The 24,729-nt window shown below is 39.4% G+C and overlaps 1 protein-coding gene across 2 annotated transcripts; it reads left to right on the top strand.

Moving 5' to 3' along the window:
- The first annotated feature begins 1,588 nt into the window (after positions 1-1,588).
- Positions 1,589-24,729, top strand: LOC127171053 (gastrula zinc finger protein XlCGF49.1). Of its 2 annotated transcripts, none has more exons than XM_051119476.1 (4): positions 1,589-1,675; positions 2,265-2,729; positions 14,863-17,971; positions 23,968-24,729. In XM_051119476.1, the coding sequence occupies exons 2-3, from the start codon at positions 2,645-2,647 to the stop codon at positions 15,594-15,596; spliced, it is 819 nt and encodes a 272-aa protein (XP_050975433.1). In that variant the 5' UTR covers positions 1,589-1,675; positions 2,265-2,644; the 3' UTR covers positions 15,597-17,971; positions 23,968-24,729. The 2 variants fall into 2 exon arrangements, 1 of the variants encoding a protein (XP_050975433.1); XR_007828444.1 differs by lacking the exons at positions 1,589-1,675; positions 2,265-2,729 and adding exons at positions 18,151-18,647; positions 18,719-18,834 and having other exon boundaries at positions 15,615-17,971.

Here is a 24,729-nt window from a genome sequence, read left to right as displayed (position 1 = left end):
GCGATTTTATATAGTTTATTGTCTTCACCATGGTGAACATTGGTGAACATATTTAGACAGGGTTTGCAACCCAGATTTTTTAGACAGTTAAGCATAAAACTAAACTGTGCATAAATTAAAAAATAGAGCAGGGTAAAAAAAAATAATAATAAAATAAAATAGAGCATTTTACGGCTCAATGTCCTTCAGATGCAGCCTTTGATAGTTAGCAACAATTAGTTAATATTCTGACAATAAATGTTCCTTTCATTTTCAAAATCAGTGGTGGACTGTATGGAAGTACATTCGTTACCTATTCTCGTACACGTGTGAAGTACTAAGGCTTTTTTTCTCACAGGACAGCAACACTACAAAAATATGGTCTTTTCCAACATGATGCATTGTTGTAGATTACACTACCCAATAGTAGTCAAAGGCTACATACACAGTACTGCAGCAGTAATATTAATGCAAACATCTCCTGTGTCTCTCTGGAACTGGATGTCGTCCCCGAGTCACCTGTCCCCGGACACTTACAATCCTAAGGCAGAGCAAATAAACAAAGCCTGTTAACAACAACAGCACAATGATTTTCAGCAAAAATGTGTGTATTAACCTGCTTTCTTGTGTTTTTTTGTCCTTCCCCAGCAGGTCCATTTTCTCCAGAATAGTCCTAACACAAGAGAAAATGGAAATCTTAGGAAATATTCTAATATTTTGAGATACTGGATTCTTGACTTTCATGAGCTGTAAGCTAATCATCTAAATTAAAACAACATAACTTTAGAAATATTTTACTAATGAATCTAGAATATATGTTTCAGTTTTTGAAATAAGTTACAAAAAACAGTGAACTTTCTCATGATATTCTAATTTTTTGAGATGCACCTGTGTATGTATTTCACTGGGCTGTTTGTTGTAGATATTACAGCAGAGTCTAACAGTGCGGCTACGGTGATCAGTGCTTTTAGTATCTACATACATTTTGAAGGGGAGAAGAGACTTCATTCATCAAAACTAAGACGTAAAGTAGTAAGACGTCAGGGATGACGGGACTAGTGTACGTCTGCCTGTTTCCAGTGAGGGAGAGATTGAGGCGGTGTGTGTGTGTGTGTGTGCTGAAAACGGTATCATGCACCTCTGCTTTATATTATAAGTAAAGTCTGTCGCATCAGACCTTTTCTCTGATTTCATGCTGGACTTGAGGAAAGATCACTGAGAATTTACCACATTAATAACCCTACGGTTAATTTACTAATTACGTTGATCATGATAATGTTGACAGAAGACAACTGCAGTTACAAACAAATATAGCTTATATGTTATTGCACAATTAATAATAAAATAACAGGTGCATTTTATTGACAAACATAGTTTATTGTATAACAGTAAAACAATAAGGCCTGCTAGATTTTCTTTTTATGGCACTAAATGTATCAAACAAAAATAACAAATTGTCTTGTTATTGTGAAAAATAAATGGTTTTAATTGTATCTAATGGCACGCAATTAACCAACATTCATTTAACCGAGAATGTAGCTATGAATAACTCATGGCATGTTTTATTATCTTAGTGTTTGTTTCATGACTTTTGAAACGTTGGCGTGTGAACAGGACTTTTATTTTGGTTTGACGTTGTGACGTCACACGTCCGCGCCGCGCTCCTGCATCGGTTGTTTGGTTCGGCTGCAGAAAGGTTTGTGTTTTTAAACATTTACAGTATTTAAATAAATGCAGACATTTCAGTTGTTTTACAAGCGATGTGAATATAATTGACTGTTATTGACTGTAACAGTGTAACGTTAGTGCACGTTATTTTGTGCGAGTAAAGCGCGTCCGCACAGCGGAAACAGTGGAGCAACAGAGTCAACGAGTCAGTTGAATCAGTTTCTTCCCAAAACGATTCTCTATTTCGAATCGCTCGATTCAGCGATTCACACTGACACATGCGGACAAAACAGTGAAAATACATCGACAAACACACGCGCCGGTGATAATGACAACTTTCACAATCGGTGTCGTGTCTGTTTCTCTTACAGTAAACAAATCTCTCGAAGCCTTGGAATACACATGAGAGACTAGAAATATAATAATACAGAGATACAGAAATACAGTCAAGTACAACATCAGTGTCAGATGTTTTGATTTAAAGTGCATCTATATGTGATCAACAAAAAAACTATTACAACGCAAATGTAAATGATAAATGTCTTTATAATTTGTGTTTTTGTGCTAATTTGTCGTGCCAGTTTTGAGTGTTTGTGTCTAATCGGTTGTTTTCACAGACACAGACAGGCTTCGGTTAAGCCCGGATCAGGACATATACTTCAATTATTGAAGTACGTCTGAGAGAAACATTACTGATGAGCATCTTGAGAAAAAAAACAACGACACGGACATATTTTAAGATCAGTCCGTGCAAGTTTCTTTAATTTAAACAGATCAGACGTTAATTTGATTCTGGGACGGGACCTGAGCCTTGTGTGTGAAACCACAAACCCCTGACTCTCAGTCTGACTGATTCCCTCACTAGTGTGCTGACCGCTGAACTAGGCGCTGACTGTGACGCTCCCAAAGAGCGAGTGTGGATTTATTTGAACCTCTGTTAATTATTCTCATCTTAAACGTGTCAGAGAAACTCCTGCTGATCCACACACCATTAAAGATGGCGTTAATTAAAGAGGAGGGTGAAGACGTGACGATTGGAGAAACACTGAGACTCAAACATGAAGACACTGAGGAACAAACAGGTTAGTTTTCTTTCTCATTTGATACTTAGTAAAATGTTAATCACCACAGGAGTGTGTGATGTTTTTGAGGGATGTCCAGGGGTGTAAAATTTAACTTGATTTCTGTACTGATTACTTTGAGGGATTTATATTTTACTCTAAAATGAAACTTGATTTGCTTTCTGAAGAAAAACTGGTACTTTTTGCTCATTAGAACTTTATTTCAACTTGAAAAGTACTCATTACATTTTTTCATTTTATTTTCTACCATCTTACACGTAAAATATGGTAAATGGAAACTCAAACACGTGCGCTTGACCTCTGAGATCCAATGATGTTCACGAATCTAAGGAGCCAAAGTAATGGTACAATTTTTAAAAAGCCTTTTCAAAAAGTTTTAATTCAACACACATTCGTGTTTTGTGTCTGCGTGTTTCTGGCCTCTGTATCACATCTGGCTCATTAAAGTGAGACTGGGCCTAAAAATGAAATTTCTCTGATCATTTACTCGTCCTCACGCCGACCCAGGGGTATGACTGTCTTTCTTCAAATGAACACACACAAAACACTTAATGCAAGGCTACGAGAACACTTTAAAAAGCAAACAAATTAAATGTTAGCATAAAGATTAAAATATTAGTGTTTTTATACACAATTGCCGTTTCACTTAAGAGGACATTGATGTATGAGCTGGGGTCGAATGGATAACTATCATTTTCACTTTGTGTCGTTTAAGCGTCATCTTTGACGTTCTGTGCGGAGAGATGGATCGTTTTTTTTTTCTAAAACTCTTTGTCTGTGTTCATCGATCAAATACATAAGAGATGTTTATGAGGGTTTCAACCAGACCGCGAGACGTGCTGACAGCGGTGGCATCGTTTCAGTTTAAAGGTGGCAGCACGTCAAAACACTGGAGCAGTTCACACCACTGCTGCTCAGGAGTGTTTATGGTAGGGGTGGGCGATATGGCACATTATATATCATATTATTTTATGAAAATCACAATTCTTTGCCATTATGATTTTTATTTTGCAAGTAAAAGTAAAGTAAAATAATTTACAAAATAATTTCTAAGTTTCCTATTTTAAGTAACAAAGCCATACAAGGTAACAGAATAAAAAAAGGCAGATATTTAGGCTGAAGTGGATGAAAATAAAAATCTTTGTCATTATTTTATCACTGTTAACAATAAAGATACATATTGGCAATGGACACAATATATTGAAAAAAAAAAAAAAACCTGCTTGATTTTTCTGGTACAGTAGGTGTGTTTAGCAGTAGCATTCAAGTAAGTGAATGAACACATATAAAAATAAAGCACTGTTGACCTTTTCTTCAGGTGGCAGAAGCATGGCAGTGAGTTTGACCTTGGTACACACTTCATTCCACAGTACGAATTTTACCATATTTATTTGATTTTGATAATGGATCAAAAAAAGTTACAAATTATAGAAAACCAAATTCATTTAAAAAAGGGATTTTCCCCAAACAAAAACATATGGGTGTATCAAAAATTGTGTCTGACCCACTCCCTCTCTCCCGATGTCTTGCCGTCCACTTACCACACCCTTTGTGACATTTACAATACTCTTTCATAATTAACAGATTAAACTCAAACAAAACACATACAAATAATATTTAAACATAAACAGAAAAAAAAAACAATTTTCTTCAGTTGCTACAGCAAACACTATGTACAGTTCACTGTATCAGTCATTCACGTTCAGTCTTATTAAAGTAACTGCATTAATGTTCTTCAGTCAAGAGCAGTGAATGTTTTTTTCTTTTTGTGTTTTATAGTTTTATTAACATTACAGGGGTGGTTCACCCAAAAATGACAATTCCGTTATCATTTACTCACTCTCAAGCTGTTTTAAACCTGAATGAGTTTCTTTATTTTGTTGAACATAAATGTTATTTTGAAGAAACTAAACTGGTTCAAGGTACTGGTGTTCACCTACAAGTCAACCACTGGCACTGCGCTAATATACCTAAACTCTCTAGTTCACACATACGTGCCCTCCAAAAGCCTGCATTCTGCAAATGAACGACGCCTCGTGGTGCCATCCCAAAGAGGCACAAAATCACTCTCGTGGAATTTTTTTCTTTACTGTTCCCAGCTGGCGGAACGACCTGCCAATCTCAATTCGATCAGCTGAGTCTTTAGCCATTTTTAAAATAAAGGTCTAAAGACACATCTTTTTTGCCAGCACCTGACCAATTAATACTAGCACTTACTATTCTGTTCTATTCATTTTTGTCTAATTTATTTAAAGAACTTGCAGTGTGTACAGTTAGATTAACTGAGAGTTGTCACAGCATTTGTGTACTGTTGTTGCTCTGATTGCTTCTATTGTTCTCCTCATTTGTAAGTCGCTTTGGATAAAAGCATCTGCTAAATGTCAATGATCCCCAGTGACTTCCATAGTATTTTTTTTCCTACTATCAAAGTCAGTGGGGACAGCAACTGTCTGGGTACCCACATTCTTCAAAATATTTTCTTTTGTGTTTAGCACAAGAGAAAAAAGAATGAATGAAGGTTTGGGACACCATGAGAGTAAATAATGACAGAATTTTCATTGTTGGGTGAACTTTTCCTTTAATGACAAGCTGCAGCGTGTTTAGTATTGCTGTTTTAAAACTGGGGCTGCGTTCCACTTCACTTTTAGATAGGGATGCAACGATACCATTTTTTCAAAACTGATCCGATCCGATACCAAAAATTCTGAGTATCGGCCGATGGCGATACCAGGCCGATATCAGTGGGGGTATTTCCATTTATTAAGCATTTAATCACGTCCTTTATTTAATCACAAATCCCGTATTTTATCTTACATTTAATTGGTCAATAACCAATAAAAGGGAAAGGAAAGTTAACAAAATAATTATCTATTTTTCAGAATAAATAATGCTCAACAGCTTTTCATATATTAGCCAGACATAACGAATAGAAATTACAAATTACAAACTAAAATAAATAATTTTATATAAAGGCCAAATTTTTGATCATATAATGCAATTTTAAGAGGTTGTTATCTGTCATCCAATCACTTAAAAAAATCTTAAGTATGAACACTTTTTTTTTTTTTTTTTTAGAACGAATCGAAATGAAAAACAAAAACAATTCGTTCTAGTCACAAATGCGTAACGCATCGGATGGCTTCACGTTATTTTAGAACGAATGAAAATCTGCACAATATGGAAAGCATTTCCAACCGTTATTTTAGCATGACAAGAATTAATGAAGAAAACTTTAAAATGAATTAAACTAAACTTATATAAACGTAAAAATATATTTTTAAATAATAATAATAATAATAATCTTATGCAATAAAACAAGAATATTGTCAAAAGTGTGTGCATAGACTTTTAGCCCACCTGTCTTTGTACCGTGGGTCAAGTAAAGTGGCAACGGAGTAAAGCGGTTCATCTTCGATGTAACCAAATCTCATGTTGACTTCTTGTAGTAGTGTACTTTTCATTGTTTTAATTCCTGTGTCTTAGAGCTGTAATCGGGCCTTAAAAGTTAGGCCCGACAGAATTCGGCCCGAGCCCGACAAGTATATTTTGATTGGCAGCTGTTTAAAAGCCTGAACCCGTTTACAGCCCGACATTATTCAAATGTGTGCAAGCACCCAGCTCTTTTGCCTTTTGACAAGAATGAGTCATTTATACGTTTTAAAATAATTTTATTAATGACTAACGTAGGCTATAGGCCACTTGGAAGTTGGAACAAAGAAATAAAATAAGTCCAGTGTAACATCGTAACATCTCAGCACTCTAAATAGGCCTAGGCATACACTAGGCCAATGCGCCAATAAAAATGAGTCTTAACAAATTAAATTAAGATAAATTCTAAATTAAGATGGGTATTTTGGCTATAACGAAATTAATATAAAGGCTCCACGGGATTTGCTTCGCTACTTTTCTCAGTAGTCCGGCCCCAACGCGACGGTGAATAGCATCTGAAATGTAATAAGAGAACAATGCCAACGTTAGCCTATATACTCTGTCTACATTATGCATTTAAGACTCAAGTGATATTTAGTTATAATTTTAAAAACCTTTGCTCACCAAGATTAGGCTACATGTTTTTGTGTTGGAAATGCATTGAGTCCACTGTAGTTTCAGCGCGGTCCTGCGCTCCCTGATGGAGCGTCCAGCAGTGCTGAACACACTTTCGCTGCTGCTGCTGGCCAGGATGCGCAGTACTGATCCGGCTAATTTTGCACGTTTTGTAAATTTTGCCAAAACATAATCGCCAGAGGCATGCCTCCGTTTCACCTCCTCAACATCCATTTTCGCATCTTTCTCGCACTAATCGAAACGCATCACATGACCGCTGATTTACCGCGCAAGCCCGTGCCCGGTGCGAGCCCGTGTAAACTTATATAAATTAAGCCCGAACCCAACGGGACCCCAAAGATCTTAAGCTCTACTGTGTCTGTGTCTCTCTCCTGAGACAGCAAACGTTTCAGAACTGAGACTGCTGGAATGACATCCTCGTTAACAACTAGTATAATTTGGGAGTCCCTAGTTTGGGCTGTGTCGCCCACTCACTACTTTGGCTTTGCAAATATTACAATTTGCAGTGCTGCTGTATCTAGAGTAAAATATTTCCAAATCAGGGACATGTTTACCGCGCTGAGGTAGACTTTGCATGTAAAAGGTTCCCTCTGAACTCGCCTGTCACACTCACATGTGGTTGCGTAAGCAGCGCAACGTATTTCAAATGTATTTTATTTTTAAGGCAATGTTTTAAAATAAATAATTGTGTTCTTATATGAATTATTATAGTTTTGACAGTAGACTATTATTTTTTGCTATTCATTTAATCAAACTCTGGTAACGGTATCGAATTAGGATCGGTCACGCATCACCAATATCCGATCCATTCAAAAAGCTTGGGTCGGCGTCGATACCGATCCAGAGTATCGGATCGATGCAACCCTCCTTTTAGACATGTACTCGCAAAACTTCCCTGAGCCCCGCTGCCATTTTGAAGTGCACTGTGAAGTGGAGGAGAGAAGTTTAAATGGACAGACCCTCGATTTTGACCGAATGAGCGAGTCTGATTCATATGCACACTTCAGGCCGTAGACCACAATGCCACACGATTATGACGTCATGGCAGATTTATCCACACCCCAGACAACTCTAAACACACACACACAACTGCCCAAGCATATACATAAATACAATGCTGCATCAAAAAAATTGTTAGGGAAAAATGTAAATAAGAAACACCTTTTCAGGAGATCAAGGGCTTAACAGGCAACGTCGGTCCTGGAGTGCCGATGACCTTTTTTAGTTTTTAGTTTCAATTCTAATCAAACACACCTGAACAAGCTAATCAAGGTCTTCAGGATCACTAGGGCTACAGGCAGGTGAGGGTTTTTTTTCAGGCTTGGAACTAAACTCTGCAGGACGTCTGCACTCCAGGACCGAGGTTGCCTATCCCTGGCTTAAGACGTTCCAGTTCAACCAAATGTAAATGTTCCGCCAGTAATGGTGTAATCAAGATGTACATCCAAGTATGGGTCTGTAAACCTTTTGTGTTTTGACACAATCAGATGTGAAGGATAACTTAGTCCGGTAAAGGTGCTGTTTGACAGGCACGTTAATGAAATTTTAACCGGCAAGGCTTTAAAGCACATGCAAATAATGTACTTTTGTGATTGCGAAGTGCAGTGTCCCGAGTTAACATGTGAATGAATGTCGCGTTGTTCAGTATTGCGACAGAGGCGCCAGAACTGCAACTGATAACTGATACTCTGATATTTTTTCAAAAGCAGATCATGGAGACATTTTTGGTTGTTCACCCCTGGTTCTTGGTAATGATATTTTGGTGTTATATACTAAAATATTTTTTATCTAGATCCAAATGTGCTTCATTCAAGCTCTTTCTGCTCTGTGCACGTTGCTTCTCTCCATCAGTAAAGAGCTGCTGACGACCGGCTGTTTTAACAACCGAAGCTGAAACACATAGAGCCTAGCAGAATGCAACTTTTTGCTTACACATACACACACACAAATTGGATACAAGATGGAACTTCAAATATCAAATTAATTAATGAGAAAAGATGTTGTCAAGGTATATATGGCAAGGTAAAAGACTTGTCTCAAAACATCAAAATTAGCTGAAGTAAAGGGGTATGGGGCTTACCTTCTCTTAGACTTAGTGGGGAAAAAAAAACACTAAATAGAAAATATTCCATACAGGCTGTCCTAGGTGATGAACTGAACAAAATAGAATAATACTTTCATTAAAGCACTGTAGAAAAGAAGAATGCAGCAAATGCAATTATTTTTATCTGAGGATGACAGGTTGGCTGCCTGTGAAACTGTAGTTGTGCCTGTTAAATTTTTAAATTCTGAAATATTGAAAAATAAAGAGAACCAGTTGTCTGTTACAGTCTCAGAGTAGAGTTGTTGTTTCAGTGATTCAGGATTTCTCCCACCCAGACCAAAGTGCACGACAGTGACATTATAGACCTATTCATGGGTACCAGAGACGTCACTTCCGCTATGCTCACCGCCATATTTGTATCCGAATATGACAACAGACACGGCACATCCAAATGAGATTTAATAATATGTTGAAATAATAAATTACTTTTTACTACCGCTTCCCACACTGAGTGTTTGACTTGATTGTATGTTTAGGACAGAAAGTGTAAATTATTGTGAATGTAATCCTCTGCTGGCTGGTCACTTCACAGCACCAGAAACATGAGATTTTTAAATTTACAAATATGCATTTTCATTCATTCATAGGCTACATGGCTGCAATAACATTTTAGTTTATGTTGTCATTGTTTTAAAACAAATGCTTTACTGATATTTCGGACTTCAAGTTATTATGCTTTTAAATTTTATAAGTATGTATGTAGGCTATGTAATTTCACAATTTCGCATGTCCTTCTCCTAAATTATTACTCCACTTGTGCTGCCAGTCACAATCCACAATGGTACAGTTTACTCAGGATGATGGTTTGTGTGTAAACATTTTTTGTATGACAGATTATTTTTAGAGTAATTGTACATAAATAGTTTTAGCAAAACAAACATGGTTAGCCAGATACTCTGCTCTTAAGCCAAATACACACTGAAATGAATAATTTACCAGCCTCTGGATGTGCTGTGAGTCACTATTCTCTGCATTAGCACTGTTTTGAACTTAAGGCCCCGATATACTCGAAACGAAATCGAAAAACGAACTGATATGACGTATTTTTTAAACAAAATCAGGCCAAAACTAAGTTTGTTTTGAGTTTGTTTCGGCAGTTCGAAATGGCTCACCAAAGCGAACTTTTTGGTGAAGTTCGTTTTGGCTCCTAAACACCTTTGGGCTACCATTGGTCCATGGCCATTACAGTGCGTGTGTTCTGAAACACCACCTTCTTTGATATGAGATTATTTTTTTCCGGTTTCATTTCTCATTCCCCAGAGGTCAGACAGGAGAACAGCATCACCATCAAGTTAGTGAAGTAACTAGCAGTATAACACGAAAAGACTGAAGTGTCAAATAGCTGAGCTGGTACAAATGTATCCGTACCTGTACGATCGCTCGCAGAGAGGCTTTAAAAATTTGGAGAAGGCATTTAAAGGGTTACTCAACCCCAAAATAAAAAGGGTCATGAATCACTTACCCCCATGTTGTTCCAAACCCGTAAAAGCTTTGTTCGTCTTCAGAACACAATTTAAGATATTTTGGATGAAAACCGGGAGGTTTGTGACTGTCCCATTGACTGCCAGGTAAATACCACTGTCAAGGCCCAAAAAAGTATGAAAGATGTCATCAAAATAGTCCGTCTGCCATCAGTGGTTCAAGCATAATTTTACGAAGATACAAGAATAGTTTTTGTATGGAAAGAAAACAATACCAGCTTTATTCAACAACTCGTCTCCTCCGCGTCACTGTAGCGCTATTTTGGAGAGTATCCGCCGGACTCAAACAGCGTACGCCGTTCTGTGTCAGCCACACCACACTTACACGTTTTCTATGTTTATTTAATCTTTGTTTCCAACGAAAACAGTATATCTGCATAACGTAGCTGACACAGAACGGCATACACTATTTGAGTCGAGCGGATACTCTCGAAAATGATGCTACGGTGACGCGGAGGAGATGAATTGTTGAAAAAAGTTATTTTTGTTTTCTTTCCGTACAAAAACTATTCTTGTATCTTTGTAAAATTATGATTGAACCACTGATGGCAGATGGACTGTTCTGACGATGTCTTTCCTACTTTTCTGGATTGTGATATTTACCTGGAGGGCAATGGGACGCTCACAAACCTTCCGGGTTTTAATCCAAAATATCTTAAATTGCGTTCTGAAGGCAAACAAAGCTTTCACGGGATTGGAATGACATGGGGGTAAGTGATTAAAGACAAAATTCTCATTTTGGGGTGGAGTAACCCTTTAAATCCTAGAAAGAAATTGCAGTGAAGCTTGGTGTCGACGACCCGGAGTTATGGAGTGATGTAGTGATGTAGAGAAACATCCGAGACAAGATTTTCAAAGCCATGAAATCAATGAAACTATATAGTGGCGATAAGGCAGCAAATCCAAATACATGTTTCAAATAAATGTTGTTACACCACACTGCTGCTGCTGTAGATTTCTGTATAAGCAAATTTAAAAGGTATGCAATAAATGAAATACCAAAAGAACATAAAATAATAAAGCTTTGCTTTTATCAAAATTAAATCATGACACCACATAAAATAAAAATAGTTTAGTACCCGTCTCACACCTAGATACACTTCATTGTTGTTGTGTTTGGGGATACGTGCGAGTGGCGTGACACATATTTACATTATCTACATCCCGTCTCCAGGATGCTCTCGCACCCCAGACCGACTCCGGTTGCATTCATTCACGTGAACTGTTGAGAAGAGAGGTGACTCCTGGTAATGTGATTTATATAGTGTCATTTCTAATCACCCAGACACTGACTTTGTGACTCTGGGTCCTGTGCATACTGACCCCCTTTAAAAACTGTTGGGGTGGAATGAAATTGTAGTTGTTGTTTTTTTTCTGATGACTGTTGTTACAGCTGACAGAACAACATATGTCGGGCATATTGTAACCTTGTTGTGAACCTTCTGGGAGTGTTTTGTTGATTTTCCTGTGTTAGTTGTGGCTGATGTGACCATAGACTGAAACAGGTAGTGCAGACACAAAAATGGTGGTGATAAAGCACAGTGACTTCAAATGGTCCATATGAATAAGGAGATTACCTGGTAATGACTCTCAGGGTTCTGGGTTAAAGTCCAGATGGCCGGTACAGGTTCTGTGTAGAATACTGAAAGGTGAGAAGTGTGACCAAACCAAACTCTTTCCCATTGCCTAGGATGAAGTATTGTATTGGTCATATTACAGTCTTTTCCTTTGTAACAACATTAGATTTGTTTAAGGGTCACCAGAAAGTGCCACTAGCATAGCGAGCCTCAGACATCTCTGCAGTTGTCACGCCAGATAATATAATAACATCCTACAGTATGTTTACATACACTTACCTTTATTAATTTAACATGCTTTTTTCCAAAGCTACCTAAACCGATCAGGCATAACGTTATGGTCACCTTCCTAATATTGTGTTGGTCCCCCTTTTGCCGTCAAAACAGCCCTGACCCGTTGAGGCATGGACTCCTCTAGATGCCTGAAGGTGTGCTGTGGTTTCTGGCACCAAGATCTTAGCAGCAGATCTTTAAGTCCTATAAGCTGCTAGGTGGGGTTTCCATGGATCAGACTTGTTTGTTCAGCATTTCCCACAAATGCTCAGTTGGGTGGAGATCTGAAGAATTTAGAGGCCAAGTCAACACTTTAAACTTGTTGTTGTGCTCCTCAAACCAGTCCTGAACCATGTTTGATCTGTGGCTGCTGAAAGAAGCCACAGCCACCGGGGAATACCGTTTCCATGAAAGAGTGTACATGGTCTGCAACAATGCTTAGGTTGGTGCTATGTGTCAAAGCAACATCCACATGGATGACAAGACCCATGGTCCCAGCAGAACATTGCCCAAACCATCACACTGCCTGCGCTGTCTTGCCTTCTTCCCATAGTGTCTTCTGGTGCCATGTGTTCCCCAGATACTGTAAGTGACGCACACACACCCGGCCTTTGTGGTCCAGTTCTGATTGTCACAATTTGGCCCATGTCAAACTCGCTCCTTATGTTTACCCATTTCTCCTGGCTTTAACACATCAACTCTGAGGACAAAATGTTCACTTGCTGCCTAATATATCCCACCCACTAACAGGTTGTGATGAAGAGATAAACAGTGTTATTCACTTCACCTGTCAGTGGTCATAATGTTATGCCTGTTCAGTGCACGGTTGAGGAATACAAGTGATACATTCAAATGTTGACAGAGCAAATTAGTTTTCAGCTGTCGTTTGAAAATTGTCAAATTGGATTTGGTGTTCTGGAGAGGGGTTGCAAGCTCTTTCCACCAGCCAGGAATGATGAAGGATAATGTTTTTGAGAGTGGTTTTGTTTCTCTCTGTGAGGTGTTGCTCACTTGTAGATCTCAGGGTCTGGAGTGCTGTGTGTCACTACAGTGGTGTAGTGTATATGGAGAAGAGGAGGGGTCCAAGAACTGATCCCTGAGGAACCCCAGTGACCAGTTGATGTGCCATCCTGAAAGACAGGATTTAAACCAGTGAAGTGGAAACCCAGTGATGCCCAGTGACAAGAGGGTTGGACAGGAGGATCTGATGATTCAGAGTGTCAAAGGTGGCAGATAGATCCAGCAGAATGAGAACTGATGATTTAGAATCAGCTTTTGCAATCCACAAGGCTTCATTGACTAACAGTAGTGCAGTCTCAGCTGAATGTCCACTTCTGTAACCTGTTTGTTTAGTGTCCAGTTCATTATTCTGTAAAAGAAATAATAATACCTGATTGAAAACAACTCATTGAAGTGTTTCTGCTATGAATGGAAGGAGAGAGACAGGTCTGTAGCTACCGATAAGAGAAGTGTTTAATGAACAGAGGAGAGAAATGATTTAAAGACATTATCTGGGGCTGAAACTCTTGATTGGTGCCACACAGTAACTAAAAGGTAGCAGAACTCTAATAATAAAACAATCAGAGATGTGTAAGGGTTTTACCAAAATGTTTGTCTGTGATATAATTGGCATGTGTAAATTATGTCAAGCTGGTTGCCTGATTTCTGAGTGATTGTGATTGTGGTGGCAAGCCATTTGAGATTAAATAAAGCTAAGCGTGAGTGGAAGTCAGCGGCGTAGGGCTTCTCTAGATGAATGTTAAAGTCACCAAAGACTACAGGTGTACTGGCATTCTCAGGGAATGCGTTCAGCAGCCCATCCAGCTCCTCTATATAGGTGCTCAGTTGACCAGGAGGGCAATAAATTACTACAATATGGAGTTTTACAGGAGCTGTTACTGTAATAGCACTTGCTTCTGTACTTGCTCATTGGAGGCTGAACACAACAACTTGAGTGAAAACGGTGATGGACACCTTGACAATTAGCACAACAAAAATCCTATAGCAGGCAAATAGCTCAAGTCAAAACTACTGCAGGACAGTTTGCCACTTAACTACAGTAAATGAGCAATACAAATATCAAAAGCTGTTCTTAGCAGACGGCTATTATTCTTATGAAAAAAAGGAGTGCAATCAAAATACAATCTATAACGAAAGAAGAAAAATACAAATAGAAGGAAATAATCCTTCCTAGCAACAAATAAAAATCTAAACAACAGAAACAAGGTGTTACGCAAACACTTACACGCTACCGCCTTCTCTGCTGAGTAATCGCTTTTCCACAGTATATCGTTATGGCAATCAAGATAAGAAGTTCTCCAGTTACTTTTCAGAGATCAACACAAGGAGAAATTTTGGGACTCTGTAGCAAGAAACAAGTGGGTATTCCAATGATATACCAAGTATTGATTCTTAGGTCTTTACACGCAAACAGCTGTGGGGAAAAAATAAGCATTTTGAACGTTTGAACCTTGAATGTAAGAGTTCTAAAAGCAAAGAGTTAACGATTTTGAGAAGTGTTTGTAAGATTGCATCACCTCTTTAAATAGATGGGTGCATACATGTTGGTTAATGTTTTGATGTCTATTTTTTATGCTTTTAAACTGGGAGTTACTTTTTTTTCTTCACCTTAGCTCTCATGCCGCTGAAAGAGGAGTGCGAAGTGCTGAACGAAATGGAAGAGAAAGAACAATATGATTTTCTAACTGCAGAAGAATCTCTCAGTTGGCCACAGACTTTCTCACAGAAAACAGGAGCTAAAAGTAATTTCACCCCTTTCCATTGTGAAAAGAGTTTGAATGAACATGGAAACCTTGAAGTCCAAATGAAAATTCACGCTGAAAAGAAGCCTTTCATTTGCCAACTGTGTGGAATCAGTTTCACTCAAAAAGGAAACCTTAAGAGGCACATGAGAATTCACTCTGGAGAGAAGCCTTACACTTGCCAACAGTGTGGAAAAAGTTTCACTCAAAAAAGAATCCTTAACAGGCACATGAGAATTCATGCTGGAGAGAAGCCTTACACTTGCCAACAGTGTGGAAAAAGTTTCAGTAGGAAAGGAAACCTTAATTTTCACATGAGAGTTCACACAGGAGAGAACCCTTTCACCTGCCAACAGTGTGGAATAAGCTTTACTCACAAAGGAAGCCTTAACCGGCACATGAGGATTCACACTGGAGAGAAGCCTTACACCTGCCAACAGTGTGGAAAGAGTTTTAATAGAAAAGGAAACCTTAATTACCACATGAGAGTTCACACTGGAGAGAACCCTTTCACCTGCCAACAGTGTGGAATTAGCTTTACTCAAAAAGGAAGCCTTAACAGGCACATGACAAAATTACACTGCATAGAATCAACACAATCTTAATCAACACATGACGACTCAAAAGAGACCTATTTTATATGCCATCAGTGTGGAAGGAGTTTCACAGACAGGAGTTATGTAATGACTAGCAGTGCATGCAAGCCTTCCATGTGCCATCGCTGTGAAAACACGTTCAGAAACGGCAATCCCTGAGGTTCACAAGAGGATTTACACTGGAGAGAGGCATTTCACATGTCGTCAGCGATTACACTGTTGCATTACATTTTAAAACATTCTGGAGGACTAATTAAAACTAATTGGTGAAATAACTTGTTTGGTAAAGTGAAAACATCTGCCACAGTTTTATAATTTTATTTTACGTTTTGTGAAGGAGGGTCACTGGTAAGGAGATCTTGAGCTGTGATATACTGGATTTCAACAGTGACTGGAAAACATGTAGTTTATCCATGAGAATTGCATATTTTGATATTTGGGACATGGTCATTGGGCTATTTTTGATTGGCCATTGGGCTAGTTTTGTTACACCACATCATCAGATGTCACTGAAGGCTGTCTCGATCAGAAGGATCCTTGGAACGCAGGCTTCATTTCACGTCCTTCATTTAGTTGAATTTGGAGGATGCATGGGATGTATCTTTCATGACCTTCAATCACCCACAATCCTTTGTACACATTACAACTCACTGAAAAAAATTGATGGAAAAAGTTGTAACCTTTTAAATCTTTGCTGGGGTGCCAGACAGGTATATACTGAATATGCACTGACAAACCATCAGCATTAAATTCTGTTGCTTTATCATTTAGTCAGGTCAAGTCAGATGGAAAATCAACAAAATATACATGTTATACACACATTACTAATTCAACTTTTGTCCCATAACATGTTTCCTTAAAGTTTGCAAGAGTAAACCTTAAGAAAGAAAAAGCAAGATACTAAAACTCAAGATATGCTCATACAGCATTGTACAACACACTATCATTAGCATAGCATCAGCATAACACTTAATAAGGCCTCCCACATCAGCATTTTTTTTAAACGGATCAAGACTTCAAAGAAAACTAAGGTGAAGAGTGAAAGTCCTCGGTTTTCATAAAGAGCTAGGCTTGGTATTTGTTACTCATGAATCACTGCGTCCACATTCGTTAGGGGTCCAATCAGCTATGTCTTTTACTGATTCCACAGTATCTCGGATCGCTCACATTGCTCAGGTTCACTGTATAGTATTCTTTTTGCGATGATTTTAATTTATAATCCAACATCGGCAGAACAAAGGTTAATCATCCGTCTGCATCTGGAAATCACTGTGTTCTGTTTCTCCGTTTATAATGTCTGGGAACTCAATTACTGCAGCGCTTACTCTCGGAACACAAGCAACGGTAGAGCAAAATATATTCCAGATGCAGACCAGACAAGTAATGTTCATTCCAGGGGTGCCCCATCCTGTTCCTAAAGATCTACCATCCTGCAAAGTTCAGCTTCAACCCTGATCAAACATACCTGAACCAGCTAATTAATCTCTTAGGTAGCACTTGATAAATACAGAGCTGTGTTGGAACAGGGCTGGAGCTGAAGTCTGCAGGTAGGTAGATTTCCAGGAACAGGATTGGGCACCCCTGGTTTAATCCATTCGGGCTGCCTCGGTAGAACGCAGCTTCTCGTTTGTGAAGCACTTTGAGAACTTGGAAAACAATGTAGTGAGGTCTATGGTGGTGTGTGATCAACACCTGACATACCACAGTAACACCTCGTCAATGTTGCAGCACTTGCGATCCAAACACCCTCAAATAAACCCTCAAAAAAAATCTGATGGGTATACCTGGTGGAGGTGAAAACATGGTGTACATAAAGACATGTATAACATGTTTCACACCGAATCTTCTGGGCCTCTTACTAACAAATAATATATAATAATGTGTCCTCAAAGCCTAAAAAACTGTATATTATAAATTCACACAGTATACAGTTTAATAAGTAACTTTTGTTTTCAGCAAGGCAAAGAGACATTGATGAAGCTCTAGTGGACACGACACTCAAGGATTCTCAGTCATTTTCAGTGGTGGAGGATAAGGGCTTCAGAGCTTTTGTAAAGAATCTTGACCCAGCATATGTGCTTCTTACAAGGCATGTACTCAAGACATAGTTGCTGCAAGGTATGAAGTGACAAATGACAGAAATAAGCACAGTTAGGCAACTGTGTGGCAACTATGTGAGAGAGCGTTGTTATTGTGTCACTATGTTGTATTGCAACAGGTAGCACTTCAATTTTAAGGTTCAGTCAAGATTAGTTTATACATAATTTGAAAGTGAAATGGCTTAATAACAGAGTTTTGTTATGATTATACAGAGAGAGAGCAGAGCCCCAAGAAGAGGGCCACAGCGAAGAAAGAGATTGGAAAGAAAAGAGACAGGGCAACAGGTACAATCATTTTTTTTTTTTTATCCCTTCCTTGACCATGTGACTAAAAACCAAATGTTACACATTCAAACTGACCAATCAGCAGATCACTGCTTTCTCCACTGTGCAAAAAGATGTGGCAATTAGCAGACCTCCAGCGTATACAAATCAGATCACTATGAGAACCTCTGTGTCTTCAGGAACGCCAAATGCCGAATGGCCCTTTTGTTATGGAAGATCGGTTTGGGACAAGAAAGCAGAAGTTCCCTATTGATACTTGGGGAGAAAACTCCTTTTTCTCCGAAGACTGAAGCCTTTTTCAGTCACGCAGTGTAACTACACAGCTACTGGTTTGTGCAGTGGATAAAAACGAACTAATGGCTCGGTAGCAGAGCTGCATGAGCCTGTGGCAATGAAGCCCGCCAGAATGGGTGGGGCCATCTTGCTATGTAAACGGGCATTTCACCATAAGATCCTCAGATTTCTTCTCCTTCAGCGACGACATTCTTCGCTAATCTACAAGACTTGAAGCCTCTCGCTGTTGAAACGCCTTTGCTGCGGATCAAGCTGAACCAGCGACTCTCTGCTTGGCTGATTCGCCGCTTCTCCGCCACCTTCAGCATCGCAGCAGCAGCAACGGTCCCAGCTAAATTCCCTGCCACCATCCGGCGAGCCTAAAAGAGCTTATTTCTAAGAGGTAAGTTCTAAAAGAGCAAATTTTGGAATGCTCTTATTGAGAGTATGAGTCTCGCTCTTCTCTGCTCGCAGACCTCCTCCACGGAGGCAGCCCAGCTCTCCCATTTCTCTTCTCTCAGCAAAGTCCAGAGAAAGCAACAGCAGCGTCAGGGAGCTATGCAGCCAGGTCCGAGCGATCTTACTGCAAGGTATGAAGTAGCTCATTTATCAAGCGGCTCAATCCTTCTGAGTGGACTGGAGCAGAATGCTGTCACCTTGGTTTATATCGCTGACAGCTTCGTATTTGAATGCACCTCTCACCTGGGCATTTGACGTTATTATTAAATATTATTTATGATGCATTTGACATTATTGTTAAATAGCATTTAGTCTATATTATGTGTGTATTTGATACTGCTTTTCAGTCAGACTGAAATTGAAAGCAAAAATCATGTTTTTTTTAGTGAGAAAATGAAGTAAAAAAAAAAAACGAGAAAAACAGATTAAAGGAATAACTATAAATGCTACATTTTGATAAACCATATACCAACTTTTGTAATTAACTTATTTATTCTTTTTATGAACTAACAATCGCAAACAAGCAAAACTCCACCGAATCCTTTGCGTTCTCCGAGCGTTTTGGTGTGCAAAGACTTTGACTGCAGCTTAATGTCGATGTTGCGAGCGTGTGCACTTTCAATACTTAGAAGAGCTAAACTGGACAGTCTTTCTTGTAACATTGTGCTTCTGAGAAATGTCTTGCTCACTTTAAATTTTGAGAACGAAGAGTAAATTTAATGGCAAAATCTGGTGTCAAGTCGTCAGTGAACCGCTAAAGCGTTTGCCATTGAAACATTCGCAGCAGCGGACCAGTGCACAAAAACATAGGCTACTTAAATCAGTAACTGATTAAAAAAACGAAAGGAAAAAAACATTTGCCGAAGCCTTACAGTGATGAATGATATGTTGCTTGTATGACCAAGCATCATGGATAAATTAAACAGTTGGGAAAACAATGTAGTGTGATCGCGCCGGCGCCTCAGCGCTCACACAACATTTTTCCTACATTGCAGCCTGTTCATCTTTAAGTGTAAAAAAATCCACTCTGATTATGGTGCGGTTGTCTTATGCCTATGCCTTATGCCTATAGTGTTTATGACAAGTAAAATGTGAGAAAATTTGATTTTCCCCGGTTGTTATTTTTTAAAACATTAAGCCCGCTCCACTGCACTACCTTTGTGATCACGGCTCGCGTCTTTTGCAGAGTCTGGCAACACTGCCTTTTAGAATGTCCTGCAACGGGGCCCTCCAAAGGGCCGGAGCCCCCACGCACCGCGCCACTGCACAGAGTTGCGTTCCAGTAGCCGTCGATGCACTGACCACGAGAATGCTTAACTTCTGTTGTGCCAAAGGGGTCCTTAGAACATGCACCAGGCAGCTGGGTCAGATGGGTCTTCACAGGGTCCTTTGCTGCTTTCGGAGTGGCAAGAGTCAGACGGGGTCTGTCACTGCTGGGTCCTTTGAAACTGAAGGGCAACCGAATGCAATATAGAAGGTTACTCAAGAGCTGAGCTGAACCTTAGCTGTCTTGAAGTCTCTTTTCTCGTCAGGCCAGAAACTCAGGACGTTGTATCTGTAAGTGTCCTTTCTCTCGCAGGATTGGAACTCAGAACACAGATGGTCTGTTACAGTCTCTCTGGATGAAAGACTCAGAAAGTTGTTGATCTGCTGTTGTCTCAACCTTGCCAGAGACTCAGAACAAGGAGTGTCTTTTGGAAGGGTACATTTATCCCTTTCTGATGAGGAGGAGATTGGAATCTGGCGCCTCTCCATTCCAGGAATGTGATTGGCCGCTTGTGTCTGTGGTGGCCATGGTGTTGCCCGCCCTAGTGTGGAACTTATTTGCATATAGTACAGTACAAAGTTAAACAGTGTCTTTAACATTTTACCCATGCAATATTTCTTTACCAAACCTCTTTCAAATTGTTATGCACATCATGAGGAGCAAAAAGAGTCCAAACATGATGGGAAACTGTTAAACAATCGCTCATTTATACCATAATATGTTATTATGCCTGCTTCCATGAACTGTTATGTCAACAGTCAATGGCCATCAACATAAACCATACTTTATGTGAGGGTGACGTGAATATGGTTAGGGTTACGTCAATTGAAGGTCCAAACATAGGTATGAATGGATTTGAATGGATCTGTGTGGCGTTTCTTTGTTTCGGCCGTTACTGTTGCATCCAGAGTTCAGAAGGAATTTTTATGGCAGTCATTCCTAAACCTTAGGATTGGTGAGGGTCAACCCAAAAAGAGATGTCCTCTTTTAGGTGGTCGTGGGTGCAGGAGGTCTCCCTCCCTGTCCTGCTAGAGATGTCTGGCAGTTGTCTTGGCATCTTATCTGATGTTTCTGAACATTTGTTTATTCTACTCCACCAAGATCCAATCACAGTGTGGCACGTCTCCCTCCACACCTGGCAGTTAGGAAGGACTCTGCCATAAACTGATCCTTGGAATGCCATCTTGACTGTTGTTCACTACAGCAGTATGTTTAGGCCTTCACACCTCTCTGCCCGACCTAGGGAACACCACGTCTTAGTCTGCTTGGACAACATGATGGTGGTGTCTTATATGAATCACCAGGGTGGTTTCTCCTCAAAGCGCCTCTTGATTCTGGTAGAGCACCTCTTGGAATGGGCTTAGCTCAATTTGCGTTCGCTGAGATCGACACATGTGCCCGGCAGGCTAAACCAAAGAGCAGACATGCTATCTCGGAGGAAAGTCCCCTTGGAAGAGTGGATGCTCCACCCTCAGAGTGTTCAGGTAAATTGGGGGTTCTTTGGCAAGGCAGAGGTCGACCTCTTTGCCTCAAAAGACAACTCTCAATGCCCATCTTATTTTTCCAAGGACAAGCACGCGTCCTCCTTTTGAGCTGCTACAGTCCATTGACCTCCACCTTTGATGTTAAAAACCGCTCTGCTACTGGCCTTACCATTTTTAAAACATATGGGGGACCTGCAGGTGCTCTCTGTGAGCCCCGCTTGCCTCGAATTCGGGCCCAATGACTCTAAAGTTGTCCTGAAACCAAGACAGGGCTATGTACCTAAGGTGCTTTCATTGCCATAGGCTCATTAAGCTCCGCTACCAAGCCATTAGTTCGTTTTTAATTCACTGCACAAACCAGTGGCTGTGCAGTTACACTGCATGATTGAAAAAGGGTTCAGTCTCCGGGGAAGAAGGAGTTTTCCCCATAGCATCTTAGCGGACGCCGAACTCATTCCCATATCTCAGGGAACTGGGGTTACATTAGTAACAGAGTACATTTTTGATCATTTTCAACCCTTCAAGTTAAGCTGTAAGACATGGAGAATCTCAGACACTTTGATCTTCTAAGTTACAGATAATATAAACACAGTGTATTAACATGCAGACATCTGTTTCCACATTTCACTGAGAGAAGATGTGGGGAAAACTCCTTTCTCTCCTTTGTTCCTTTTCATCCACGTCCCCTCACCCATCCTTTTCTTCACTCAGCTCACTCAAAATGGTCAATAACATAATATAATGATCTACATGAATGAGAGTGATTCACAGTCATGTTAAGTGTCCGTTGAATTGTCTCCGTGTGCCTGGCACAATGATTTCAATCTTAGAAGAAGTAGACTAGAAGGTAATACTGATCCTAAGGCTGCGTGTCCACCAAAGCATTTTTAGCCGGTTGAAAACGCCAGGTGCTCTGCTGAAAATGCTCAGCTGTGAGCGTTTGAGAGTGGAGCATTTTTTTTTTCGCTATGGTTTTTATGATACAGAATATCCGCTTGTAATGGCAGAGGCATCGTAAATGAAATGTTTCTTCAAGCATTAATTTTCATAACAATAGTATGGTAGTCTGGCATTTCCATCTGGTAAGAACATAACCCCTTGTCATCCAAGATGTTCATGTCTTTCTTTCTTCAGCCGTAAAGAAATTATGTTTTTTGAGTTAAACATTTCAGGATTTTTCTCCATATAATGGACTGATATGGTGCCCCGATTTTGAACTTCCAAAATACAGTTTAAATGCAGCTTCAACGATCCCAAATGCGGTTGTAAACGATCCCAGCCGAGGAAGAAGGGTCTTATCTAGTGAAACGATCGGTTATTTTCATAAAAATAATACAATTTTGTACTTTTTAATGTCAAACACTTGTCTTGTCTCACTCTGCCTGAACTGTTTTTTTTCTGGTTCATGTCAGTTCGTGTATGTTGAAAAACTCCCATCTCATGTTCTTCCTCAATTTCAAAATCGTCCTATATCACTGTTTTACATTTTTTGTTGAGGGTGTTTGATCTTCTTTGCATGTTCACTTTCCAAACACTGTGTCTGTACTTCTGCAGCGATGTAGGATGATTTTGAAATGATTTTTGAAGTTGAGGGAGAAAATAAGATTGGAGTTTTTCGACATACACTAACTGTCTTGAACCAGAATACACAGAGTTCAGGGAGAGAAAGACAAGACAGGCATTTGGGATTAAAAAGTATTTAAATTGTATTTTATTTTATTGAAAATAACCAATCGTTTTGCTAGATAAGACGCTTCTTTTTCAGCTTTGATCGTTTACAACCGCATCTGGGATCATTTGAAGCAGCATGTAGACTACATTTTGGAAGTCCAAAATCAGGGCACCATATGAGTCCATTATATCTCTTTATCTTCCTGCACTGGTTACTGGTTGCAGCTTGCATTAAGTTCAAAACAGTGCTTGCATGCTTGCATATAGGACAGCCATATGCTCAGCACCTGCCTACTTCCACTGACTATTACTTCTTGGTACCATCACAGAGAGGCACAAAATCACTTTCCAGAACATTATCATTCACTGTTCCTGGATCTAACCCCCATCCAGATTACTGAATCCCTGACAATTTTCAAACAACAGCTGTAGACGTATCTCTTTCGTTACTATTTGACTGCTTCATAAAAAAAAAAAAAAACGTTGTTTTCTCTTAATCTTTCTCTGTCTAGCTTGTACTTATTTGAACAATGCCTGGAACTTGGTATTACAAGCACTTCCTGTGTCTATTTGCCTCTTTAAGGGGAATCGCTTGATGTATTCCCTAATTGTAAGTTGATTTAGATAAATGATAAATGAATAAATGTAAATGCAAATGTAAGATTGGCCATAAACACTTTTTAAGTCCAAGTCAAGCCCAAGTTACGTGACTTCAAAATTTCATAGTTTTGTGTAGCTACTGTCTACATTCATGTGCACTTTTTTAGCTTTTTACTACACTTTTCTGATTTTTTTTTTTTTTTTTAATTTATTAATAATGTACATTTTTACTGTTATTTCAGGTCTAATGGAGGAGAAACATCATCATGTAAAAACTAGACAGAAAACTCGCTCACAGACTGAAAGTACGTCTTTACTGAAAAGAGGAGACAAGAAATGTTTGACCTGCCGTCAGTGTGGAAAGAGTTTCAAAATCAAACAGAGTCTCGAGTATCACATGAGGATGCACACTGGAGAGAGACCGTTCACTTGTGATCAGTGCAGCAAAACATTTTTCTGGGCTTCAGGCCTCAAGCACCACCTGAAAGTTCATTCAAAGGAAAAGACATATCCATGTTCTTTGTGTGGAAAGAGTTTTTTACATATGCACTATTTGAAAGAACATCAGAAGATACATACTGGTGTAAGAGATCATATGTGCTTTAAGTGTGGGAAGACTTTTATTAGAGCTGAACATTTGAAATAGCATCAGAAAACCCACACTGGAGAGAAACCTTACAAGTGTTCACGCTGCGACGAGATTCACATGTTCAGCACATCTGAAAACACACGAGAGGAGCCACACTGGAGACAAACCCTATCACTGCACTGTATGTTGGAAGAGTTTCACTCAATCGTCAGCTCTACGCACTCATACAAAAAACTATCACAGTAAGTAGATGATCTTCAGATCCAGCACTTTCAGGTCTGATATCGCACCCTCACCGAACGTGATACAATAATACCAGATCTCTTCATCTGTCCTAACCAACCACAGCCAACGACAGGACAAAGAGACATTGTCTAAATTTGTCACAGCAAATAAAGTTCAATTTCAAGACCAA

The sequence above is a fragment of the Labeo rohita genome, chromosome 9, assembly GCF_022985175.1.
Source record: "Labeo rohita strain BAU-BD-2019 chromosome 9, IGBB_LRoh.1.0, whole genome shotgun sequence".
Lineage (NCBI taxonomy): Eukaryota > Metazoa > Chordata > Actinopteri > Cypriniformes > Cyprinidae > Labeo > Labeo rohita.
This window is presented reverse-complemented; position numbering and strand designations above follow the sequence as displayed.

What these genes read in the sequence shown, in the direction of transcription:
- LOC127171053 (XM_051119476.1), top strand. Translation starts at nt 2,645, where the DNA reads ATGGCGTTAATTAAAGAGGAGGGTGAAGACGTGACGATTGGAGAAACA. An exon ending in AGACACTGAGGAACAAACAG is followed by an intron (nt 2,730 to 14,862) that starts GTTAGTTTTCTT and finishes TCTTCACCTTAG; the next exon opens with CTCTCATGCCGCTGAAAGAG.